The 25,109-nt window shown below is 48.1% G+C and overlaps 1 protein-coding gene across 1 annotated transcript; it reads right to left on the bottom strand.

Annotated features, from left to right (window-relative positions):
- Window positions 1-367: 367 nt before the first annotated feature.
- Window positions 368-16,606, bottom strand: NANS (N-acetylneuraminate synthase). The gene is made up of 6 exons (XM_064139930.1): window positions 16,436-16,606; window positions 14,540-14,755; window positions 7,594-7,693; window positions 6,276-6,430; window positions 3,801-4,067; window positions 368-2,020 (listed from the first exon to the last, which is right to left on the bottom strand). The coding sequence occupies exons 1-6, from the start codon at window positions 16,565-16,567 to the stop codon at window positions 1,811-1,813; spliced, it is 1,080 nt and encodes a 359-aa protein (XP_063996000.1). The 5' UTR covers window positions 16,568-16,606; the 3' UTR covers window positions 368-1,810.
- Between the last annotated feature and the right edge of the window lie 8,503 nt (window positions 16,607-25,109).

The following is a 25,109-nucleotide window of genomic DNA, read 5'->3' as shown; positions in this document are numbered from 1 at the left end:
TGGTTTTTTTTAACTCAAAAAATTTAATTCAAGTCTTTGATGTTTTTTGATCTTGTATTTATAGCAGCCTCTAGGACCAGGATCAAAGAACTGCTGCTACTTATAGAATCAGTCAGGGTAGGGAGGGACCACAAAGATCATCTAGTTCCATCCCCCCTCCCTTGCCATGTGCAGGGACACCCTACCCTAGATCAGGCTGGCCAGAGCCTCATCCAGCCTGGCCTTAAACTTGAAGCAGGTCAGGTTATCTAAAGGCCCCAGAATCATCACCAGTTCTGGCAAAAGGTGATGCCTGACCTTAGGCTGAAATGTAGAAACAATAACTTGGTTTACAAGCTAGATTTAACTTTCAAATGCAAAATAAAAGTAAGTCTTGAGTAGTTCTTTAATGTCAGGCAAGCATACTTCATCAGTCAGAGCTCACATATGGTCAAGCATGTGTTTCAAAGAATCTGTTTCTCAGTGTAAAGATACAAATACAGTCTCCTCAGAATTGCAAAAAGGTAAACATCTTTAAAGTATAAACAGCTCACAGGTAAAGAAACAGTACCAACGAATTCAAGGTACTTCACAACTCATAACCAAGAGGAAGCAAATTCCAGATAACCACCACCACCCAATTATTCCACCACAGAACAAGGCAGGTTAATCATACCAAAGCAGCTCTGTGCTTACCAAGCTAATTGAGGGATGCCTGGTTTGCAGCTGCTGCTGTATGGCTCCTTCCTGGACAAAGGGGAGGGGAGAACTACAGGCTGACAGCAGTGGGATGATGTTTCTTAACTTGAAAAGTGAGCAGCTATGAGGCACAGTTATGTGATCCAGTCAAGTACTCAGCCTCAGCTCTCCTGAACAGTACTCGAGTTGGAAAACTCATTCCCATGTATTTGCTTCTTAGTACAGGAAGGAGGCTGCTCAATGTTGACCAGCCAATGGCTTCCTACCAGAGAAGCTGCTCCTGGATATGAAGAGAGGTATCCAAACACTGCAGGATTAAGATTCCAAGCCTAACCTGACCCACAATAGACACTTTTGACTTTTTTTTTTTTTTTGAAAGAGAAGTTAAGCTTATTTCCACTGACCCATCTCAGGTCTGTTTTTTCCTCCTTATTATGTCTGGTTTGCCCTCTTTCAGTTCACAAAAAGGCTTCTTCACTTGCCCCTTAAATGAGACCTTTCTATCTATCCAATTTGCATGCTTTCTTGGTTCCTTGAAAAAAAAAAACCTTCTCGTTTACAGCAGTGTAGATTTCTGCAACCTGGTGGTTTTTTTTGAGACTTGTAAGGCTTTTATCTTGAGAAATATCCATCAGGTTGCATATGCAGTTCTCTGCTCAGTGTTTGTAAGCTTCCACTTAACTGTATTCAACTCCCAGCTATCATCCTGTTTAACTACTGATATTCCCAGCTATCATCCTGTTTAACTACTGATGTGAGGAAAACAGCAGAAAAGGGAGAAACATAAAAGGTATGGGGTCAGAACAATTCAGAGAGCAGACAGAAAAGGGAAGCTGGAAAGCAACAGACTGTATGGTCTTACATATTAAAAAATGCCCAACTAGGTGAAGTGGGATGGAGAAAGGAGGAGCATCACATAATTCCAGGCACAGGGTTATGGTTTCTAATAAAACTGCTCTTCATAACTTGTATCTGCTTGCTTCAAAATCTTCCTGCTAGTTAGAATCTGAAAATTCTAACCTGCTTGTATCCCCATTATTACACCCCTTCTAGTCTACCACATTGCTATGCTTTAACAGGTTGTGCAGTGGCGCAGTACTGCACCATGAAATACAGAACGGAATGCTTTGGTTCAGCACTTCACTTTCTTGACATGGTTTTCCACTGCTTCCTCGGTGATAGTTTCATCTTCTTCAATATGTTTTTTAACCTTCTTTCCCACCAGGTCAAAGATGGCTTCTGGGGGAAATCCCTTAGGCTCTCCCACCTTCACTGTCATCATGTCACATGTCAGTACTGTACCTTCAGGAATCGTCACTTTTGCCACAACAGACTTTCCTAGCTACAGGAGAGACATTAAAACAAAACAAGCAGAAAGTTTTAAGTCAAACACATTCCAAGGCTTAGCATAAAAAAAAAAAGGCTAAAAAATATTTTTCAGCTACTTGGGAATAGGTTCTGTGGAACTGCCCTCCCCATTTCTTCAATGAAGGCTGAATTAGCATAGAAACTTTCTGCTGGGAACATCCAGATGTTGTCAGAAATCAGATAATGGCTCACTGGAGTTTTTAGGGATCAGAATGGAGGGAATCTGGTTAAACTGGCTGGTATGCTGGTGCAATGTAAAAGCAGCTCAGAGACAAGTCACCAAGACTGATTATTGCTATTACTGAGTACTTGGCTCTGTTGAGGCCACACCTTGTGTGCTGTGGGCAGCTTCGGACCTCTCACTGAAATAAAGACATTGAGGTGCTGAGGTGTGTCTAAAGAAGGGAAACAAAGCTGGTGGAGGCATAGAGAACAGCTCCTACATAGACTGGCTGGGGGAACTGGGGTTATTTAACCCAGAGATGACAAAGCTGAAGAAAGACCATATTGCTCCCTACAACTACCTGAAAGGAGGTTGCAGCAAGGTGGTTATTGGTCTCTTTGCCCAAGTAGCAAGAGAGAGGACAAGAAGAAAAAGGCTCAAGTTGTGCCAGAGGAGGTGTGGATTGGTTATTGGGAAAGTTTCCTTCACTGAAAGTGTTGTGAGGCACTGGAACAGACTTTCCAGGAAGTGGCTGAGTCACCATCCCTGGAGGTATTTAAAAGATGTGTAGACGTGGCACTAAGGGACACAGTTAAGTGGTGGACTTGGCAGTGTTAGGTTTAACAGTTGTACTCTGTAATCTTAAGGGTCCTTTCCAACAGAAATGATCCTATGATTCTCCTCAGCTGGATGATATGTACAGAAATCCATTATACTCAAAACTGCCAAGATTATGCTGTGGTAAAAACAGCAACTGACTGCCAGAAAGAATCAGTTTCCAGAGGACGACAGGTCTACACTAAATCCATGGCACTGAAAACTTCCAGCGTTATGGTGTGGTAAAAACAGCTACTGACTGCCAGAAAGGATCAGTCTGCAGAGGACAGGTCTACACTAAAGCTATGGCACTGAAAACTTCCAGCGTTATGGTGTGGTAAAAACAGCTACTGACTGCCAGAAAGGATCAGTCTGCAGAGGACAGGTCTACACTAAATCCATGGCACTGAAGGTAAAAACAGCTACTGACTGCCAGAAAGAATCAGTCTGCAGAGGACAGGTCTATACTAAATCCATGGCACTGAAAACTTCCAGCGTTATGGTGTGGTAAAAACAGCTACTGACTGCCAGAAAGGATCAGTCTGCAGAGGACAGGTCTACACTAAATCCATGGCACTGAAGGTAAAAACAGCTACTGACTGCCAGAAAGAATCAGTCTGCAGAGGACAGGTCTACACTAAAGCTATGGCACTGAAAACTTCCAGCGTTATGGTGTGGTAAAAACAGCTACTGACTGCCAGAAAGAATCAGTCTGCAGAGGATGACAGGTCTACACTAAAGCTATGGCACTGAAAACTTCCAGAGTTATGGCGTGGTAAAAATAGCTACTGACTGCCCGAAATAGCAGCCTGTAGGAAATGACAGGTGTACGCTAACGTTACGGTGGGTAAGCATAAACCCTGCGCAGAAATCTGTAGGTGCAGCCACAGAAGCACTGCTCTGCTGAACAGCTGAGCAGGCTGCTTTTCTGGACGTGGGTCTCAGCTATAGGTACACAGGAGGCAGCTGTACACGAGTGGGAAGCAGAAGTTACCTTTTCATTGCAAGCCATTTCGCAGGGCAAGAGCTGCTTGACTGGAGAGCCCATTGCTTTCTCCACGGTGCGGATGGCTCTCACCAAGTCTGCCAGTTCGTTTGGCTCCAGAGATGCTTGGTGGTCACTTCCTTTCCATGTTTTGTCTAGAGTCACGTGGCGTTCCACTACCTTAGCACCCATGGCCACAGCTGCCACTGAAATGGCTATGCCAGTTTCGTGCCCCGAGTAACCGATGGGGATGTCAGGAAAAGCTGACTGGTATGCCTTGAATCATGACAGAGTTGGTCTGAATTACCAAGGTAGCAATTTCAAAGACAAAGCAAATTTAACAGTGGTTACTGCAGTAAAAAACATGGACAATTACAGTGCCACAAACAACAACAAAATGTCTCAACAAGTCACACTGCCTTACTAACCATCATCTTCTAAGAACTTCACCACGATTATCAGTGCTGCCAAGGAAATGAAGGTATGTTCTCATCTACCACTTCACTTAACACTTTTTCATTGGATGTACCCTTCAATGTCTCCACAGCCTCTATTACTGTAGGAGACAGTGACACAGTAGTGCTCCATTTTCATCTGCTTAAACTTAACCTGTGTCAAAAGCAGATTTCTTCAACTCTGTATTCAGAATCTGAGGCAATCCTTTCACAGGATCACAGGACGTCAAGGATTGGAAGGGACCTCCACAGATCAAGTCCAACCCCCCCTGCCAGAGCAGGGCCATGGAATCTAGCTCAGGTAATACAGGAACACATCCAGACAGGGCTTCAAAATCTCCAAAGAAGGAGATTCCACAACGTCTCTGGGCAGCCTCTTCCAGGGCTCTGTTACCCTTACAGTAAACAAGTTCTTCCTCATGTTGAAGTGGAACTTCCTGGGCTACATTTGATACCCATTACCCCTTGTCACAGAGTAAAACTGAGAAGAGTTTGTCCCCTCCCTCTTGACCCTCAGCCCTCAGAGATTTATAAACTGATTAAATCCCCTCTCAGTCTTCTCTTCCCCAGACTAAACAGCCCCAGGTCCCTCAGCCTCTCCTCAAAGGGCAGTGCTCCAGTCCCTTAATCATTGTCACAGCCCTCCCTTGTACTCTCTCCACCAGAGAGGAAGTGTTCCTCTTGAACTGGGGAGCCCAAAACCGAGGCAATATTGCATGTGAGGTCTCATCAGATCAGAGTAGAGGGGAAGAACCTCCCTGGATCTGCTGGCCACGCTCCTCTTAATGCATCCCAGGATCCCATTTGCCTTCCTGGCTACAAGGGCACATTGCAGTCTCATGGAGAGCTTCTTGTCCACTACCAAGCCCTTCAGCAATGCATCAGGGACAGTCACACAGGTGGTCCTGAAGGCCACTGAATGCAGCCATGCCTCATTCTACTAAAAAATACCATGACTGCACAAAGCCAGGCAAGTGCTCCAACAGTGTCCACTTTGGGAACATGCTCTTTAGTGATTTAACAGGCAAGTCCAATTAATATTATCAGCAAATGAAATGACACAAGGGCCTAATTTAATTACAGCTCAAGGCCAGGTTCGATGAGGCCTTGAGCGACCTGTTCTAGTGGGAGGTGTCCCTGCCTATGGTGCAGGGTTGGAACAAGACGATCTTTGAGGTTCCTTCCAACCTAAACCATTCTATGATTCTATGACTCTATTCACAGGAAGCATTTTTAACAGAGGTTTCTGGTCTAGCCCCCTGTTTAAAATCAAGTTCTCAATTCTAAGCACCTTCTCAGTGGTAACAGTCCACATAATTATCCTTTGCACCAGGAAGCACAGGGCTAACCTGTTCACCATCTGTCATATGTTCCTCATGGATACTTCAGTAACGCCCTGTGGCTGTTTGAGCTGATTTTCTAGCTCAGACACAGGGGAGAGATGAACACTCCAGGGATAGGCCATAGAATGGCAACAACAGATAAGTTAAAATCATTTCATTGGAGCATCAAGAGCTTAATGTCTAGAAGCACAGCTTGTTCTTCCCCTTGCTGGCTTCTGCTGCTTGAGCTGCACCTGCCTATCTTCCCCGGCTGCTGTTTTGGCTGCTGCTGCTTCTGCTGCTTCGCCGCCGCTTGACCCCTCCCCCATCTCCCTTAAGGTTATTGTATTGTTGTTTTTTTTTCTTCCTTCTCTAGTTGTTATCTCTCTTTACACTGCTGTACTTACACTGTAAGAAATACAATTTCATCTTTCCCTGACTTTCAAAATAAATCTGTGTTGTGGTGAGTTTATTTCTCCCCTGGGGAGGGATCTGCCCTAACCCGGGACACACCCTTAGGCTTACTCCTCAAAGCTGAGCTTATCTTTTACTTCCCTCTTGCATAAATCAGACATACACGGCACATTTGCCAGCTTCTCGGGAGCAAATTCCAGCATGCCTGGGACCTGGAAATTTGCCTTAAGAGGAGTGCAGACAGAGCCCATGTCTGGTGCCGACCCGCGTCACGCTCCGGGTTACTCACTGACCGATATCACACGGAGATTGACATCCTCTGGCTGCAGCGGGTAGGCGCTGGTGCACTGCAGGAAGCAGAAGTTGGGATTGATGGGCCTCACAATCTCATAAACCCGCTGCATGGTGTTCATCGACTGCATCCCACTGGAGATCACCATGGGGCGACCTGGCCGTTACAAAACACGCGTGTGCCGTGTGCTGGGTCTGCCAGCACGCAGCACGGGACCAAACCGCTACAGAGACTGAACTCGGTTACGCAGAACCACAGAGCTTTATAGAGGCTGGAAGGCACCTCTAGAAATCATCCAGGCCAACTTCCCCGCCAAGGCAGGATGCCCTAGGGTTAGGTCACACAGGAATGCATCCGGGCGGGTTTTCTCCAGAGAAGGAGACTCCACAGCCTCTCTGGGCAGCCTGCTCCAGGGCTCTGTCACCCTCACTGTAAAGAAGTTTCTCCTCATGTTGAGCTGAAACCTTCTCTGTTCCAGTTTGCAGCTGTTGCTCCTTGGCTTACTGCTGCTATGCACCGAAGAGACTGGCCCCAGGCACTTGACACCCACTCCTCAAATACTTGTACACATTGATCAGATCTCCTCTCAGTCTTCTCTTCTTCACACTAAACAGCCCCAGGGCTCTCAGTCTCTCTTTGTAAAGGAGATGCTCAAGTTCCCCCCCAGTCATCCTCATGGCTCTCTGATGGACTCTTTCCAGCAGGTCCCTGTCTCTCCTGAACTGGGTACCCTGAAAAATTGGGACACAGCATTCCAGTTGTGGTCTCCCTAGGGCACAGTAGAAGGGGCAAAGAAACTGCCTAGACCCATTGGACACACTTTTCTTGATGCACCCCAGGATGCCATTGGCCCTCTTGGCCACAAGGGCACATTGCTGTCCCATGGATAACTTCAAGACTCCAAGGTCTTCACGGAGCTGCTTTCCAGCAGGATGATGCCTGGTCTGTCGTGGTGCCTGCTCTTACTCCTCCCCAGATGCAGGACTCTGCATTTGTCCTTGCTGAATTTCATGAGGTTCCCCTTTGACCAGCTTTGTAGCCTGGCCAGACATTGGATGGCAGCGCAGCCTGACAGGGTGTCAGCAAAGGCAAAGAACCATCCCAGACCTGTTGGACAGACTTTTCTGGATGCACCCCAGGATGCCATTGGCTCTCTTGGCCACGAGGGCAAGAAAAGGAAGCTAAGTTAACCCCTTTTTTTGCACATCTGAGGGCGATTTTCTTCTAACGCTACTTAACATTTTTCCCCCAGTATCATCTGGATCTAATAACTGATCTACGGAGTTGCAGTGATGCTTACCAAGCTGGCAGACACTTACCTTTCTTTGCAGTCTTTTCCAAATAGGGAAAATTGTTTGTATCTCCCGAGCCTACTTTGAAGAATGGAACGTCCAGTTCATGTAAAAACTCAACAGCCATCTACAAGGAGAAGAAATCACTGTGTTTTCACACACCTCTTAGGCTGGACCACAGTTAAAAATACCCTACCATGCTGGGAAATAAACAACCCTTCAGAACAGCAAACCCAAACTTCATAATTACACAGTCTGTACATGCAGCATCATAGAATTGTTTCAGTTGTAGAAAAGCTCTTTAAGCTCATTGAGTCTAACCAAGCAGGCAGCTGCTATTAAACCACAGAGTGTTTTAAAACTACAGGTAATTTTCCTGCATAGGTCTGTCCACCTGAAAAACTCTGTGAGCATATTGTAAAAGGGCCTGGAAAATATTAAGTGCTCAAAAAGGTAAATGCAAGATCTGATTTGCTTCTCCAGGAGAGCTACTAGAAAATAAGTATCAACTATGGGAAGGAAAATACTAGAGAAGTTCATGCAAGTGTTAATTATAGTCTGGTGCCTTCTAAAAACGTGTCTGCTGTATTTAAGAGAATTCAGAAATGATTGGAGGCTGTATGAAAAACAAAACAGTACTGCTCTAGCAAGTGGCCTTTCAGAAATAACTAGTTTTAAAGGTGGAAAAATCCCAAACTTGTCACAGGCAGTCTTCCATTCACCTCCAGGGGAAACATGAAAAGTTGCCTCTCTTTGTCTCCCTTCAACCACCTGCAAACTCTTGAGTTTCTTCAGCACATTCCTCACTGCAGTCAAATTTACTTAGTGCCAAAGTATCACAGTATCACCAAGGTTGGAAGAGACCTCATAGATCATCAAGTCCAACCCTTCAACACAGAGCTCAAGGCCAGACCATGGCACCAAGTGCCACGTCCAATCTTGCCTTGAACAGCTCCAGGGACGGCGACTCCACCACCTCCCCGGGCAGCCCATTCCAGTGTCCAATGACTCTCTCAGGGAAGAACTTTCTCCTCACCTCGAGCCTAAATCTCCCCTGGCGCAGCCTGAGGCTGTGTCCTCTCATTCTGGTGCTGGCCACTTGAGAGAAGAGAGCAACCTCCCCCTGGCCACAACCACCCCTCAGGTAGTTGTAGACAGCAATGAGGTCACCCCTGAGCCTCCTCTTCTCCAGGCTAAACAACCCCAGCTCCCTCAGCCTCTCCTCATAGGGTTTATTTTCATCAATGACCTGGGGATGAGGAGATTGAGAGTACCCTCAGCAAGGTCACTGCTGATATGGAAGTGTGGAGGGAGAGGGGGTGGCTGACACCCTGCCAGGCTGCACTGCCATCCAATGTCTGGCCAGGCTGCAAAGCTGGTCAAAGGGGAACCTCATGAAATCCAGCAAGGACAAATGCAGAGTCCTGCATCTGGGGAGGAGTAACAGCAGGCACCACGACAGACCAGGCATCATCCTGCTGGAAAGCAGCTCCATGAAGACCTTGGATTCCTAAAGTTATCCATGGGACAGCAATGTGCCCTTGTGGCCAAGAGGGCCAATGGTATCCAGAGGTGCATCAAGAAAAGTGTGTCTGGCATGTTTAGGGAGGTTCTCCTCCCCCTCTACTCTGCCCTGGTGAGATCACCCTTGGAATACTGTATCTAGTTGTGGGCTCCCCAAAAGAGACAGGAACCTGCTGGACCGACAGAGACCTACAAGGTGATTAAGGGATTTGACCAGTTCTCCTGTGAAGAAAGACTGAAAGCCCTGGGGCTGTTTAGTCTTGACAAAAGAAGGGCTGAAAGGGGATCTTCTTAATGCCTACAAATACCTAAAGGACGCATGTCAAGCAAAGGTGACAGTCTCTTTTTAGTGGTGCTCAGTAATGGGAGAAGCACCAGGCACAAGCAGGGAGCTCCACCTCAACACAAGGAGACACTTCTTCAGAGTGAGAGTGATGGAGCACTGTAACAGGCTGCCCAGAGAGGCTGCAGAGCCTCCTTCTCTGGGAACTTTCAAAACTCACCTGGACACACTCCTGTGTGACCTGCCCTAGGTGATCCTGGCTTGGCCAGGGGGTTAGACTAGATGATTGCTTCAAGTCCCTTCCAGCCCCTAACATTCTATGATGTATACACTGTATGAAAATGACACAGATCTGATGAGATTGCAGATTAGGAAATATGAGAGATACACTTTCATATCTGAAGCCACTCTGTGTGTCTCTTCTCTTGAAAATTGGCACCTTTTCTGCAAGAGACTTATAGAACAGGAAGTTATCTCAAGTAATAGCACAGCATTAAAGGGAGTGGTTCAGTGGGATCCTGCTTTTGTCTCGCTAGAACAGAGCAGATAAAGGAGCCTTGATATTCTATTTACTTTACACATTACTTCACTGGTTATGTCATATAGTTAAACACATAATTTAATCTCCTCAACATAGCTGGAGTTCCAGAGGTCACAGAATCACAGAAAACATCCTGTTGGGAGAGACCTCAAATATCATCCAGCCCAACCCTTGACACAGCAACAAAGGGTCAACACTAACCCATGTCCCTCAGCACCAGGTCCACAGGCTGCTTAAACACCTCCAGGGATGGTGACTGCACCACTGCTCTGGGGCAGACCATTCTGACGTTTGAAAACCCTCTCTGAAAAAAATATTTCCTAACATCTAGCCTAAGACCCCACTAGGGCAAGCTTGAAACCATCCCCTCTGGTCCTGTCACTTGTCACCAAGAAGAGGCTGCCCCCTCCTCACTCCAACCTCCCCCTTCAGGTAGTTGTAGAGAGCAATGAGGTCTCTCCTCAGTCTCCTCTTCCCCTGACTGAACACCCCCAGCTCCCTCAGACACTCCTTGCAGCCCATGTGCTCCAGGCCCTTCACCAGCCTCATTGTCCTTCTCTGGACATGCTCCAGAACCTCAATGTCTTTCCCATAGTGAGTGGCCTAAAACTGAAGACAACACTCCAAGTGTGGCCTAATGCAGTGGGATGTCCCTGCCTGCCACCATGCTTCTGATACAAGCCAGGATACCACTGGTTTTCTTGGCCACCTGAGTACACTGTTGACTCATATTCAGTTGACTGCCAATCAGTATGCCCAGGTCCCCCTCAGAGTCACAGCTTTCCAACCACACATCTCCAGGTCTATGGGGTTGTTGTAACCCAGGTGCAGGATCTGGCAACCTGGCCTTGTTGAACTTCGTATCATTAACTTTGGCACATTGATCTAACCTGTTCAAATCCCACTGTAAAGCTTCCCAACCCTCTAGTAGATCAATACAGCCACCCAGCTTGGTGTCATCTCCCAACCTACTCAAAGTGCACTCAATTCCCTCATCCAGATCATTAATAAAGATATTAATGAGCACAGGCCTCAGTACCAAACCCTGGGGGACATCACTAGTGACAGTGCACCAGTCAGATTCAACTCCATTCACCACCACTCGATGGGACTGCCCACCCAGCCAGTTTTTCATCCAGTGCAGAGTGCACTTACCAAAGCCTTGTACCATGAGTTTCCAAAGGAGAACACTCAATTATGAGATCACAGAAACATCCAGGTTGGAAAAGAACATCAGGATCACCAAGTCCAACCTATAACACTACTCCGCAAGGTTCACCTTAAACCATACCCCTAAGCACCACATCCAAACAACCCTTAAACACATCCAGGGTTGGTGACTCCACCACCTCCCTGGGCAGCTCATTCCAGTGCCTGACCACTCTCTCCATGGAAAACTTTTTCCTAATGTCCAATCTAAACCTACTCAGTCTCAACTTGAGGCCATTCCCCAGTTCTGTCACAAATTACCTGAGAAGAGCCCAGCACCAGCCTCTCCACATTGTTCCCTTCAGGTAGTTGTAGACAGCAATGAGGTCTGCCCTCAGCCTCCAAAATCATGTGCAATATGTAGAAGTTAACTTCTCCTCAAGGATTTAGTGTGTCAATTTATGCAATGTTTGCCCCAAGTTCCAAACATGGCCTGCAGAAACACCACCAGAAGTCTTTGGAGCTGTGTAATGTTAATTATCATTCAAAAAAAAACCCTGAAGGCACCAACATTTATCAGTACTGCTAATTAGCTAATGAGGTCACACACAAAGGAGTATAGCATCCGACAGAAAGAGGGATCCTGGAGGTGGAAAATGATCTTAGCTGCTGCCTGTGAAAGGTGTTCTGCGTTGCACTATACAGGCTTCAAAAGCTGGACAGTTTGACATTGCATAATTGATTTATTTATTTTTACCCTCCAAAGGTCCATCAGAAACCCAAAAATCCCAGACTTAGTGACAATTTTCTTAAAGAAGTAGGTGTTGTTCTGCCAGACTCCTGGACGTGAAGATAACAATGACAAAAACATCACAACACTCTTCAAGGGTCTGCTTCTGAGAGCCCACAGAAGTGGTCTAATGCAATCTGTCAGAAACACCTTTTTGTCTGCCAGACAGCTGAAGTAACTTATTAGGGCACTTGGTGCTGGTACCATGTCAAGCTCGAGCACAGCAATTAAGGGATTTTGGTCAGTAGGACAGGAAGCTGATAGAAGTGATGAGAATGGTCAAAGGATTAGGGAAGACCATGGAAAGGTTGAAGATGTCCAAGTACACAGAGAGGATGCAGGAAAAGTATGAACTTTTATACTCAATGAGGCAGGACAAAAGCTATGAGAAAGATTAACCTGTTGATATATCAGGAATTCTCTCAGATGGTAAGAAGAGTGAGATCACCTTAAAACTTTAAATAAATCCCATCCTATGTAAGGCAGATGGTGAGGGGTGTTGCCATCCACAAGAGTGGCTAGAGAAGGGCAACAAGACTGGCAAGGGGTCTGGTGCACAAGTTGGAGCAGCTGAGGGACTCGTGGTTGTTCAGCCTGGAGAAGTCTCAAGGGAGACCTTAATTGCTGTCTACAACTACCTGAAAGGAGGTTGTAGCCAGGTGGGGTTGGTCTCTTCTCCCAGGCATCCAGTGACAGAACAAGAGGATACGTCTGCCAGGGCAGGTTTAGGCTGGACTTAAGGAGGAAGTTCTTCCCAGAGAGAGTGACTGGCATTGGAATGGGCTGCCTGGGGAGGTAGTGGAATCCCTGTCCCTGGAGGTGTTTAAAAGGAGACTGGATGAGGCACTTAGTGCCATGGTTCAGTTAATTAGGAGGTGTCTTAGGCGATAGGTTGGACTTGATGACCTCAAAGGTCTTTTCCAACCTGGTTAATTCTGCGATGTCCTCTTTCAGTTTGGTTCCCTTTATTTTCTAGGCCTCATCAAAAAGCAAAAACAATCTGCAATATCTGATCTGCCCTGAGGGTTGACTGCTAGCTGATACCTCCAGTTTACATGTTTTAATTGCGTACTGCATTTGTTAATACTGTAATGTAACTATGAGACAGGCAACATGCATGGGTTGAAGCACACCCTTCCAAAGAAGAACTGCAACAGGTGAGCTTCTTTGCTGTCTACAACTACCTGAAGGGAGGCTGTAGCCAGGTGGGGGTTGGTATCTTCTCCCAGGCAACCAGCAACAAGGGGACACAGTCTCAAGTTGTGCCAGGGGAGGTCTAGGCTGGATGTCAGGAGGAAGTTGTTGGCAGAGAGAGTGATTGGCATTGGAATGGGCTGCCCAGGGAGGCGGTGGAGTCACCGTCTCTGGAGGTGTTCAGGAACAGAGTGGATGAGGCACTTAGTGCCATGGTCTAGTTGACTGGCTAGGGCTGGGTGCTAGGTTGGACTGGATGATCTTGGAAGTCTCTTCCAACCTGGTTGATTCTATGAAATCTCAGCTTCTGTCTGTACTTGAGATGTGTGAAGAAAAATGTTTCAGCTCAGGTACAGGTGAGAAATAGTGTGATTAGTGCCATGGTCTAGCTGACTGGACAGGGCTGGGTGATAGGCTGGACTGGATGGTCCAACCTCCAAGGCACTGGAGAGAGGTCACTTCCAACCTGGTTGATTCTATGATTCTGTGAAATTCGCGGTGCTGTTCCACTCCTGGCCCAGTGTTTTGAATCTTTATGCAATTGCCTTAGCTCCCACAACAAATCTGCCTCCTCTTTAGGGATCCTTAATACTGCATCCCTTTTTTTCCCTTCTTAGGCTATCTAGTGCAGTTCAGTGCATCCATACAAGGTTGGACTGGTTGATGTTGGAGGTCTCTTCCAACCTGGTTGATTCTATGGCATGGCTGGTGACTGGCTGTTAAAGAGCCCACCAACAAAAAAATCACTAAGTGCTTCAGGAGTAACAGAGCAGAGTGAAGACTCCATCTGGGGGATCAGTAAAAGAAAAAAGAATGCTACTGCTCAGAAGTGCTTTAGAGTTTAGTAAACAGCAGAAAGGGAAAACTAAAAAAGAGAGAACTAAGTTAAGAAAGGGATCTGATCTAAACACAGAGGCAAGTGTTACAGGCTTGGAGCCAACACCTGATAGCAGTCAGACTGCAGTCTTGATGCAAACTCTCAAAAGTCTCAGCTGTTTGTGGATCTGAGGCCCTGACTGCAGTGTGATTTACTGTGTGTAAATACCTCAGCATACCTGTCAGGTCTTCCAAAATGTTCACCATCTACTCCACACAAATGAACTAGCAGAAAGACAATTATGCTAGTTTCCTTGTTTAGAAATTCAACACACATATTTAGTATTCTTTTTAGTGCCATGGTTTAGTGAATCAGAAGGTGTTGGGTGCTAGGTTGGACTGGATGATCTTGGAGGTCTTTTCCAATCTGGTTAATTCTGTGATTATCATTTCTAACTAATAGTATCATAGTATCAACCAGGTTGGAAGAGACCTCCAAGATCATCCAGTCCAACCTAGCACCCAGCCCTATTCAGTCAACTAGAACATACCACTGCCCTATTCAGTCAACTAGACCATGGCACTGAGTGCCTCATCCACTCTTTTCTTGAACACCTCCAGGGACAGAGACTCCACAGCTGGACTCCTGCTTACCATTCCAGCACACCTTACATACCTCATCCATGCCAGAAGCTGTGAAGAAAATGCCAACCTCCTCTGCATATTTCTTCAGCTCTCTATATTGGTCATGACTAAACTCCAAGTGGCGTTTGTGCTCCCCATAGGTCTTTCCCCAGGAGTGTTTAGAAGTATAGGGCCTTTCCAAGGCTTTCTTGTTGAATTTGTACTCCAGTTCACTCTTCTGGAACTTAGCACAGTCTGCTCCACAGTCCTGCAAAACAAGTTGGTACACATTGAATGAAATGGCAAAGTGAAACTGCACTCATCCTAAGTCTGGACACAGCTACTCTACATCTCATGTGCTCACCTGTGGCAGAGTTTTCACATTACCATCACAGCAATCATAGGAATGGTACAAACACAGCAAGAGGGAACCCATACACAGGAGCCTTTTTATTTCAAAATGAAACACAGCAGAGCAGCAGTCTAGAAAGAAATCACACTAAAGCTAAAAATCTGGCCCTGCCTGACACTTAACTGTAAGAGATGGTTCCCAAGCTGAGCTGTCACATGGTAATTTCGCATGAAAACAAGTGACAGGATTCTGCAGAACAAGAAGGAAGGATCGGGAAATCGTTTGAAGTGGTCGGTGGGGAAGTTCGATTCTCACTACGCTCTTTTGCACTTAAAACCACAGTCACGGGTTTGAATGCATTATGCTCCCGTTTCTTTGGCGACAAAACTGCTGTCTCCTAACTAGCACGGACTGGCTGTTCCATTGGCTGACACAAGTGCCACCTCGAAAACCAGACCATATATTAAGCCAAACTGAAGCTTCATCAGAGACACGTTCAGCAGCTACTTGATTCTTTCCGTGGTCACAGCTAGTTCATGACACAGCTGAAGCGCTGCTGTGACCGCTCGGCGGCTGTTCAAGCTGCCCGTTTGCGAGCGCGATGTATCACAGTATCATCAGGGTTGGAAGAGACCTCACAGATCATCAAGTCCAACCCTTTACCACAGAGCTCAAGGCTAGACCATGGCACCAAGTGCCACGTCCAACCTTGCCTTGAAGTGCCCCAGGGACGGCGACTCCACCACCTCCCCGGGCAGCCCATTCCAGTGTCTAATGACTCTCTTAGTGAAGAACTTTCTCCTCACCTCCAGCCTAAATCTCCCCTGGCGCAGCCTGAGGCTGTGTCCTCTCGTTCTGGTGCTGGCCACCTGAGAGAAGAGAGCAACCTCCCCCTGGCCACAACCTCCCTTCAGGTAGTTGTAGACAGCAATAAGGTCACCCCTGAGCCTCCTCTTCTCCAGGCTAACCAATCCCAGCTCCCTCAGCCTCTCCTCGTAGGGCTGTGCTCAAGGCCTCTCCCCAGCCTCGTCGCCCTTCTCTGGACACGCTCAAGCATCTCAATGTCCCTTCTAAACTGGGGGGCCCAGAACTGAACACAGTACTCAAGGTGTGGTCTAACCAGTGCAGAGCACAGGGGCAGAATGACCTCCCTGCTCCTGCTGGCCACACCATTCCTGATGCACCGATAGGCTGTGAGCTACAAACCGAAGGCGACAAAGCAATCGCCCATTTGGCTGGCCCCTGCCACGACCGTCCCCTTGCAGCTACTTTACATTTAATGTTGCTCTTGTAAAACACGCCACTCCTCCAGAGCGGCGCACGTCGCCCGCAAACGATGCTCCCCGAACGCAGTGTGCCCCGCGGGGAGGGCGCGGCGCCCACGGCTTCCCTGGGCCCCGCCGGTACCCCGCGGCTCTCGCTCACTCGCACCCCGCCGCCTGACTCGCCCGAGCGAGAGGGCCTGCCCACCCGGCGGAGAAGGAAGTGCCGAGGGAGATGAAGACGCCCTGCCCGCCGCGGCGCCTCACTGCCCCGGCCACGCTGTCGCCACCCCGGCCACCTCACCCATCGGACGCCGAGCAGCCCCGAGCATACCTTGGCCATGCGGATCATGCGCTTGGCGATGGCCAGGTCGCCCTGGTGATTCTGCCCGATCTCCGCGATGATGAAGCACGGGTGATCCCCGCCGATACGGCGCCCGGGACACAGCTCGAACTCCCGCGACATGATGGCGACCACACCGCCGACCGCGCACGTCTGCGCCGCAGCTCCGCAGGCTCCGAGCGCGGCACCGCCCGGGCCGGTGGCGGGCAGCCAATCCGCACCGCGGCGGGCGGGGCCGAGCGCCGCCGCCTTCCCCATTCGCCGCTGCCTTCGCCATTCGCCACCGCCTTCCCCCTTCGCCGCCGCCTTCCCCCTTCGCCGCCGCCTTCCCCCTTCGCCGCCGCCTTCCCCGTTCGCCACCGCCTCCCCCGCTCGCCACCGCCCACCCCATTCGCCACCGCCCGCCAAGCTCTGAGGCTGGCGGAGCTCAGCCTTGCCAGGCGGCCAGGCGCCGGAGGGTAGCGCAGGGTGACCGCCACGGGGCGGTGCCAGCAGCTTCCGTGTGCTCGAGGGTGGCGGAGGTTCGCAGCGCGGCGCTTGTGGCACGCAGTCGCCGGCAGCTCCAGCTCCCAGCCTCGCTGGCGGCGGCAGCAGGACGCGAGCCGTCGCAGCGTGGCAGCGGAGCGCAGGATGTGCTCGGCCGTGTAGCTGTCCTGCGCAGGGCCCGCTGGAGATTCTGTGGTCCCGGCGCCCCTGCACCGGCGTCTCACCAGAGCGGTGTTGTCGGTGGTGGTGATGACTATTTATTTAAAGTTAGACAGAGACACAGCTGACCTTAGGACAAGATGGTCTCCGAAAAAGGAACTGATGACATTGTGCTAGTGTTGTCTACCTTAAGGATATACTGAGATAACGAGGGCCGAGGGAACCTTGTGAAGGATAAAAGGTCGGAGATTCCTAACAGACCAGGCAATACCTACTTGAGGACTAAGTCAAGAGTTCCCCAGGCTGGTGCCCTGATGTTGAACTTACTGCATTATAATATCATTAGGATGTGAGGTCTTCAAGCAAAGCCTGGATGAGGCACTCGGTGCCATGGTCTAGTTGACTGGATAGGGCTGGGTGCTAGGTTGGACTGGATGATCTTGGAGGTCTCTTCCAACCTGGTTGATTCTATTCCATACCATTCTCTTCTCTTCTCTTCTCTTCTCTTCTCTTCTCTTCTCTTCTCTTCTCTTCTCTTCTCTTCTCTTCTCTTCTCTTCTCTTCTCTTCTCTTCTCTTCTCTTCTCTTCTCTTCTCTTCTCTTCTCTTCTCTTCTCTTCCATTCCATTCCATTCCATTCCATTCCATTCCATTCCATTCCATTCTATTCTATTCTATTCTATTCTATTCTATTCTATTCTATTCTATTCTGTTCTATTACGTTCTGTTCCGTTCTATTCTATTCTATTCTATTCTGTTCTATTCCGTTCTGTTCCGTTCTATTCTATTCTATTCTATTCTATTCTATTCTATTCTATTCTATTCTATTCTATTCCATTCCATTCCATTCCATTCTGTTCCATTCCATTCTATTCTAATTAGATAAGCCCTCTACCCAAATAAACTCCTAACTCTCCGAGTGTGACTGGCGAATTTACCGGTATCTTTTTGAGATGGGGCAAGAAAGAAATGGAGCAATGATGACTCAAAGGGCATTGACATTGAAGGTAGCTAATACATTTTATTGTACAAACACCAGGGACAGATTGAAACGGCAGGGTGCTAGCTTTTCTGCACAGAACTGGAGTAAAATGCTTCGACTTTGTGTGTTGGTCGGCTCTTGCACTGCCGGCAAAGAATTCAGAATTGGTACAATGTGGCAAAGGAGTTCCCCGGGAAACGCAAACAACTCTGTGCTGTACCTAAGAGACCCGCAAAACTGTTGGTACAGAGAGGATTTTCAACAAGGACTCGGTTTGGACAAAATGCTTACAATTCATTTACATCATGGCTCCGAATAGATCGGCAGAAACAAGTCGGATGTTATGCCTGGCCACACAGTTGCAGACATTCCTGATAATTATTCAGAACATCCTTTTGGATTTATGCTTTGATAACAGGCTGAGTTTCATGTTTCATGAGGTGCAGAGGAAAAAATAAATCCTGAAGGAAGTGTGTTAATTATGTTTTCATGATTGCTGTGCTGGGTATAATTGGATGGAAGCGCCACTAAGCAGAGGCTGTTTGTCACAGGATGTCAGGGGTTAAAAGGACCCAAAGAGATCATCAAGTCCAACCTCTCTGGCAGAGTAGGACCATGCAATCTAGCTCAGGTCATACAGGAACGCATCCAGGCAGGTCTTGAAAGTCTCCAGAGAAGGAGACTGCACAACCTCTCTGGGAAGCCTGTTCCAGTGCTCTCTGACTATTACAGTAAAGAAGTTCCCTCTTGTGTTGAGGTGGAACCTCCTGTGCTTCAGCTTGCATCTACTGCTCCTTGTCCTACACCAGGGAACAATTGAGCAGAGCCTGTCCCCCCCACCCCCTTCCTGACCCCCAGCCCTCAGATGTTTATAAACTTTTATTAAATCCCCTCTCAGTCTTCTCATTTCCAGATTAAGAAGCCCCAGCTCCCTCAGCCTCCTCTCATCAGGCAGTGCTCCAGTTCCCTAATCACCCATGTAGCTCCTCTGCTGGACCCTTTCAGCAGATCCCTGTCCCTCTTAAACTGGGGAGCCCAAAACTGAACGCAGTACTCAAGATGAGGTCTCACCAGAGCAGAGTAGAACTCTTAGAAGTTGGACTTATTTAATATAGTAAATCTGCAACAGTAAGTTTGCAGATGATACCAAGCTAGGAGCAGGTGTGGATCTGTTGGAAGGTAGGAGAGCCCTGCAGAGGGACCTGGACAGGCTGGATGGGTGGGCAGAGGCCAATGGGATGAGATTTAACAAGGCCAAGCACAGAGTTCTGCACTTTGGCCACAACAAATGCAAGCAGCACTACAGACTGGGGACAGAGTGGCTGGAGAGCAGCCAAGAGGAAAGGGACCTGGGGGTACTGGTAGATAGGAGGCTGAAGATGAGGCAGCAGTGTGCCCAGGTGGCCAAGAGAGCCAGTGGCATCCTGGCCTGCATCAGGAACAGTGTGGCCAGTAGGATGAGGGAGGTTATTCTGCCCCTGTACTCAATACTGGTCAGGCCACACCTTGAGTGCTGTGTCCAGTTCTGGGCCCCTCAATTCAAGAGAGATGTTGAAGTGCTGGAGGGTGCCCAGAAAAGGGCAACAAAGCTGGTGAGGGGCCTGGAACACAAACCCTATGAGGAGAGGCTGAGGGAGCTGGGGGTGTGCAGCCTGGAGAAGGCTCAGGGTGACCTCATTGCTGTCTACAACTACCTGAAGGGAGGCTGTATTGAGATGGGGGTTGGTCTCTTCTCCCAGGCAAGTAGCAACAGAACAAGGGGACACAGTCTCAGGTTGTGCCAGGGGAGGTCTAGAGCCTCATCCAGCCTGGCCTTAAACAACTCCAAGGATGGGGCTTCCATCACTTCCCTGGGCAACTTGTTCTAGGGTCTCACCACCTCATGGTGAAGAACTTCTCCCTAACATCCAATCTGAATCTCCCCATTTCTAGCTTTGTTCCATTCCTCCCAGTCCTGTCACTACCTGACATGCTAAAAAGTCCCTCCCCAGCTTTCTTGTAGATACTGACAGGCCACAAGAAGGTCACCTCGAAGCATGCTCCTCTCCAGACTGAACAGCCCCAACTCCCTCAGCTTCTCCTCCCAGGAGAGGTGCTCCAGCCCTCAGATCATCCTCATGGCCCTTCTCTGGACATGTTCCAGCACATCCATATCCCCCTTTTAATAGGGCCTCCAGAACTGGACATGGTACTCCAGATGGGGTCTCACCAGTGTGGAGTAGAGGGAGAGGATCACCTCCCTCACTCTGCTGGCCACATTTATTTTGCTGCAGCACAGGCTCTGGTTGTCTCTCTGGGCTGCAAGAGCACACTGGGGGCTGATAATGAGCTTCTCATCCACTAGAACCCCCAAGTCCCTCTCCTCAGGGATGTTTTCAAGCCAGTCACTGCCATGCCTATGCTGGTGCTTGGGACTGCCTTGACCCAGATGCAGGACCTTGCACTTGGTCTTGTAACATTAGTGTCACCCATCAGAGCTAATCAAACTGCAGCCACATCTCATCAAACTAGCTACATAAAATAACTTAGCACAAAGCTCTACTTCCAGTGAACATTTGGAAGATAAATGGTCCTTACTGAGATGGTCGACAACTAAAAGGCAGTACCTAGATGGTGAGCTAGGAACAGGCAAGTGGATAGAGGCTGCTTGATACAGGCTGCTGAAGGCTTACAAAGTTAGGCATTGGTGGAATAAACTTATAAAAAAAAAAATAGAAGCTATCTAATGTGCCAGATATGATGGGAATGTGTAGATTATAGGGAACTACCACCACTAGAATCTGCTCACAGATCTGTGTAAGGAGCTCAAATTCTAGTTATAACAATTCACTTAGGCAGTCAACACCACTGAGACTCCTTACAGTCCTTTCTGTTTGCCCTAGCCATTAATCCCTGATGTGACCAAAGAAGAGACTGGAGGTATTTAGCTGCTATAATGAAACTGAGACTATGAGAGTGGATTTCTAGTGACCAGAGTAAGGTTACACTTCAAAATGAGACAGTGAACGTATAGGAAAGCTCTCCACATACTGGTAAAATAAATCATAGGACTGGAGTTGTCTCAGTAATTCTGGTGCTGCAACTCACAATACTGGGGGAGAAGCCCTCAGTCTACTCCTACTCTCCGAAAGCAGGAAGGGTGAGACATTTGCCTTCACATATTTTAGAAGACTGAACAGAAGATGTTCTGCATTTCTGCATTCAGGATGCTCTTGCTTGCTTTTCCCTTGTATTCTCTCATAGGTTTTTTCTTCAGAGTGCAACAGACTGACAAGGAAGATTCTTCTGCCCCTGTGCTCAGCACTGCTCAGGCCACACCTTGAGTGCTGTGTCCAGTTCTGGGCTCCTCAATTCAAGAGAGATGTTGAAGTGCTGGAAGGTGTCCAGAGAAGGGCAACAAGGCTGGTGAGTGGCCTGGAACACAAACCCTATGAGGAGTGGCTGAGGGAGCTGGGGGTATGCAGCCTGGAGAAGAGGAGGCTCAGGGGTGACCTCATTGCTGTCTACAACTACCTGAAGGGAGGTTGTAGCCAGGTGGGGGTTGACCTCTTCTGCCAGGCAACCAGCAACAGAACAAGGGGACACAGTCTCAAGTTGTGCCAGGACAGGTCTGGGCTGGATGTTAGGAGGAAGTTGTTGCCAGAGAGAGTGATTGGCATTGGAATGGGCTGCCCAGGGAGGTGGTGGAGTCACCATCCCTGGAGGTGTTCAAGCAAAGCCTGGATGAGGCACTTAGTGCCATGGTGTGGTTGACTGAATAGGGCTGGGTGCTAGGTTGGACTGGATGATCTTGGAGGTCTCTTCCAACCTGGTTGATTCTGTGATTCTATAAAGGAAAAAGAGCAGTAAAATAATAAAGCTGTCACTGAACTGGAGCTGAATACAGAAAGGCTGTATTTTAAAATGTGCAGGAAAAGACATTGCATACATGAATCCTTAACACCTAATACAGACACAGGATACAAGAGAATTCCCCAAAACCTCCCCCATCAAGCAAACCAAAAGCCACCAAAACACCAGTGCTCATTTTCTTCCATCCCCCATTGTCTCCCATTAGGTCGAAGCAGACCAGATTCACTGCGGCCCATGGCCTGGAAGGCTGCAGCCTACCACAGGATACTCCCACATAGTTACCTAGTAATCAGGTAAGGATCCATCTGGAAAGATGGAAAGGCAGGGAGAAAAGAGAACAAATTGACCTCGTTGCCTACTTGTAAAGTATTTCCAGGATTATGAGATTGAATAACATAATTACACTACCCAGGGGTGGACCCCCTGGGACAGATCTTGGTCACTGTAATTGTTTTAGGGAATTTAGGATAACCTGGAATCCTTCAAACCAACACATATTCAAAGTGATGTCAGTGTATTAATCTTGTAGGAAGAATTACTATCCCAGAGGAAATTAAACACTTTGCTAGTCATTTGGTTGGGAATTAATTCTGGCGGTGAATGAGAAGCTCAACATGAGCCAGCAGTGTGCACCTGCAGCCTGGAGGGCCAACCAGAGCCTGGGCTGCAGCAGCAGAAGTGTGGCCAGCAGGGAGAGGGAGATGATTCTCCCCCTCTACTCCGCACTGGTGAGACCCCACCTGGAGTACTGCATTCAGTTCTGGAGCCCCTGTTACAAGAAGGATGTGGAGATGCTGGAGTGTGTCCAGAGAAGGGCCACGAGGATGCTCAGAGGGATGGAGCAGCTCTGCAGTGAGCACAGACTGACAGAGTTGAGGCTGTTCAGTCTGGAGAAGAGGAGGCTCCCAGGTGACCTTCTTGTGGCCTTCCAGTATCTGAAGGGGGCCTACAAAAAAGCTGGGGAGGAACTTTTCAGGCTATCGGGGAATGACAGGACTAGGGGGAATGGAGCAAAGCTGGAGATGGGGAGATTCAGACTGGATGTGAGGAGGAAGTTGTTGAGTAGGAGAGTGGTGAGAATCTGGAATGGGTTTCCCAGGCAGGTGGTTGAGGCTCCATCCCTGGAGGTGTTTAAGGCCAGGCTGGATGAGGCTCTGGCCAGCCTGCTCTAGGGTAGGGTGTCCATGCCCATGGCAGGGGGGCTGGAACTAGATGACTCTTGTGGTCCCTTCCAGCCCTGACTGATTCTATGATTCTAATTTGACCAGGCAGGAATTACAAAAATATAGTTGTTTTTACTTTCCTGAAAAGCCCCAAAATTATACACAAATCTAGTGAGGTTTTATTTACAGGTTTTAAGTAATTTGGGAATTTCCACAAGGATGTTTATGGTCAGTATTGCTAATTTGGGAAAGTCAGAAAATGGAAAAAGCTAAGCCACAGGATAGCTTTACCCCACTTAGAAAATCAGAGGCAGAGCAGAGAGCCTAGGGAAAGGCTGATTTACTCACGAGGGTGAAGTAGGACTTTGGAGACTCTGCTGGTTTGAGGCTAACTGGAATATTTTAATGAGAAAAAATAGATTATAGGCTGTGAAAAGGAAACACTGGTGATGTCTGCTTCACTCACAGGTTTGCTGAGAACAAGGGGACACAGTCTCAAGTTGTGCCTGGGGAAGTCTAGGCTGGATGTTAGGAGGAAGCTGTTGGCAGAGAGAGTGATTGGCACTGGAATGGGCTGCCCAGGGAGGTGTGGAGTCACCATCCCTGGAGGTGTTCAAGAAAAGCCTGGATGAGGCACTTAGGGCCATGGTCTAGTTGACTGGCTAGGGCTGGGGGATAGGTTGGAGTGGATGATCTTGGAGGTCTCTTCCAACTTGGTTGATTCTGTGATTCTATGATTCTGTGAAAAACAAGGACACATAGACAAGACAGTCTGTTGGACAGACTCTGTCACTGTCTGTGTTTCTCCCTGACTTCTAGCTGTATCTGTGTAACCCAACTAGTCACTCTGCTTCTAAACCCCCTTGCAGATCCTTCCAACTCACCTTGCATGTAAGGCAGATTCTGAGATAACAGAGGAGGGTGGAAAGAAGGTGGAAGAAGGTGGACTTCTTGCACTCACATCTCACCATCCCAGCCTAGTAGCTGAGCTAATGCAAACTCTCAGCTTCTTTCCTTCCTTAATCACTATCTTATGTGGTCTATAGCCTCCAAAATGATGCTGTGGGGTTCCCTCTCTTTAAAAGCCCTCACCTATAGATGTTGGGCTATTTAGTTGTATACCTATACCCTTCAGGAAAAGCTACATTCCATTCATGTCTCTCTTTGAGCGCTATTACCTTCAGCCCTGAGGAAGTTCAGTGCCTCTTGCTGTCTCAGCAAGAATGGACTACCCACAGAGCAGGCAAATCACTGCCAGTGGAAACAGAAAGAAGTTGGGAGCCCCTCCTGGGGAGTCTGATTTCTGGTCGGGCTATTGTGTTTCTGTATTACTTTTAACTTGTATATTTCTGTACATAGCTGTAAATATTTGTAATATATTGTAAATAATATGCCTGTATAGTGTGCTGAGCTGTGAATGTAAAGCTTCGTTCCTTAACTACCAGCCGTCTGAGTCTAGTCTGGGAGATTTCATTGTGTGTGCCTGGGTAACTCTCAAACCACTACAGAGATCGTGCCTGGATTTCACGTCTAGTCTGGGTGATTTCATTGTGTGTGCCTGGGTAACTCTCAAACCACTACAGAGATCGTGCCTGGATTTCACAGAATCACAAAAACATCCAGGTTGGAAAAGACCCTCAGGATCACCAAGTCCAACCTTGTGATGGTTTGGGCTCTTACCCGCCCCCCCCCATACTTTTGGAATTGCCCCAGCTAACTCAGACGGCCTCTGGGAATATAAATGAAGCTATTTATTTTACAGCAGCAAATATACAGGCAGCTATTTACAATATATACAGTTATATACAGAAATATACAAAGGATAAACAATACAAAAGCACAACTCCCCTCCCAGAAACCTGAGTCCCCAGGAGGGGCTCTCAAACCACCCCAACACCTCCCTTTGCCCTCTCAACCTTACCCCAGTTCTCAGGAAGAAGAGAGGTGCAGCCAAGAGGTTAGGGAGCAAGGTTAGTGGGAGCAAGGTTACTGAGATGTGACTAGGTCTGAAGGCAAAGGCAGAA

The sequence above is a fragment of the Pogoniulus pusillus genome, chromosome Z, assembly GCF_015220805.1.
Source record: "Pogoniulus pusillus isolate bPogPus1 chromosome Z, bPogPus1.pri, whole genome shotgun sequence".
In the NCBI taxonomy this organism is placed as follows: domain Eukaryota; kingdom Metazoa; phylum Chordata; class Aves; order Piciformes; family Lybiidae; genus Pogoniulus; species Pogoniulus pusillus.
This window is presented reverse-complemented; position numbering and strand designations above follow the sequence as displayed.

Bases quoted from the DNA above. Each gene is read 5' to 3' on its own strand.
- NANS (XM_064139930.1), bottom strand. From the start codon at position 16,567: ATGTCGCGGGAGTTCGAGCTGTGTCCCGGGCGCCGTATCGGCGGGGAT. The intron at 6,431-7,593 runs GTAAGTGTCTGC...TGTAACGGCCAG, and splicing joins GGAAAAGACTGCAAAGAAAG to GTCGCCCCATGGTGATCTCC. The intron at 2,021-3,800 runs GTAACTTCTGCT...TCTCTCCTGTAG, and splicing joins AAATGGCTTGCAATGAAAAG to CTAGGAAAGTCTGTTGTGGC.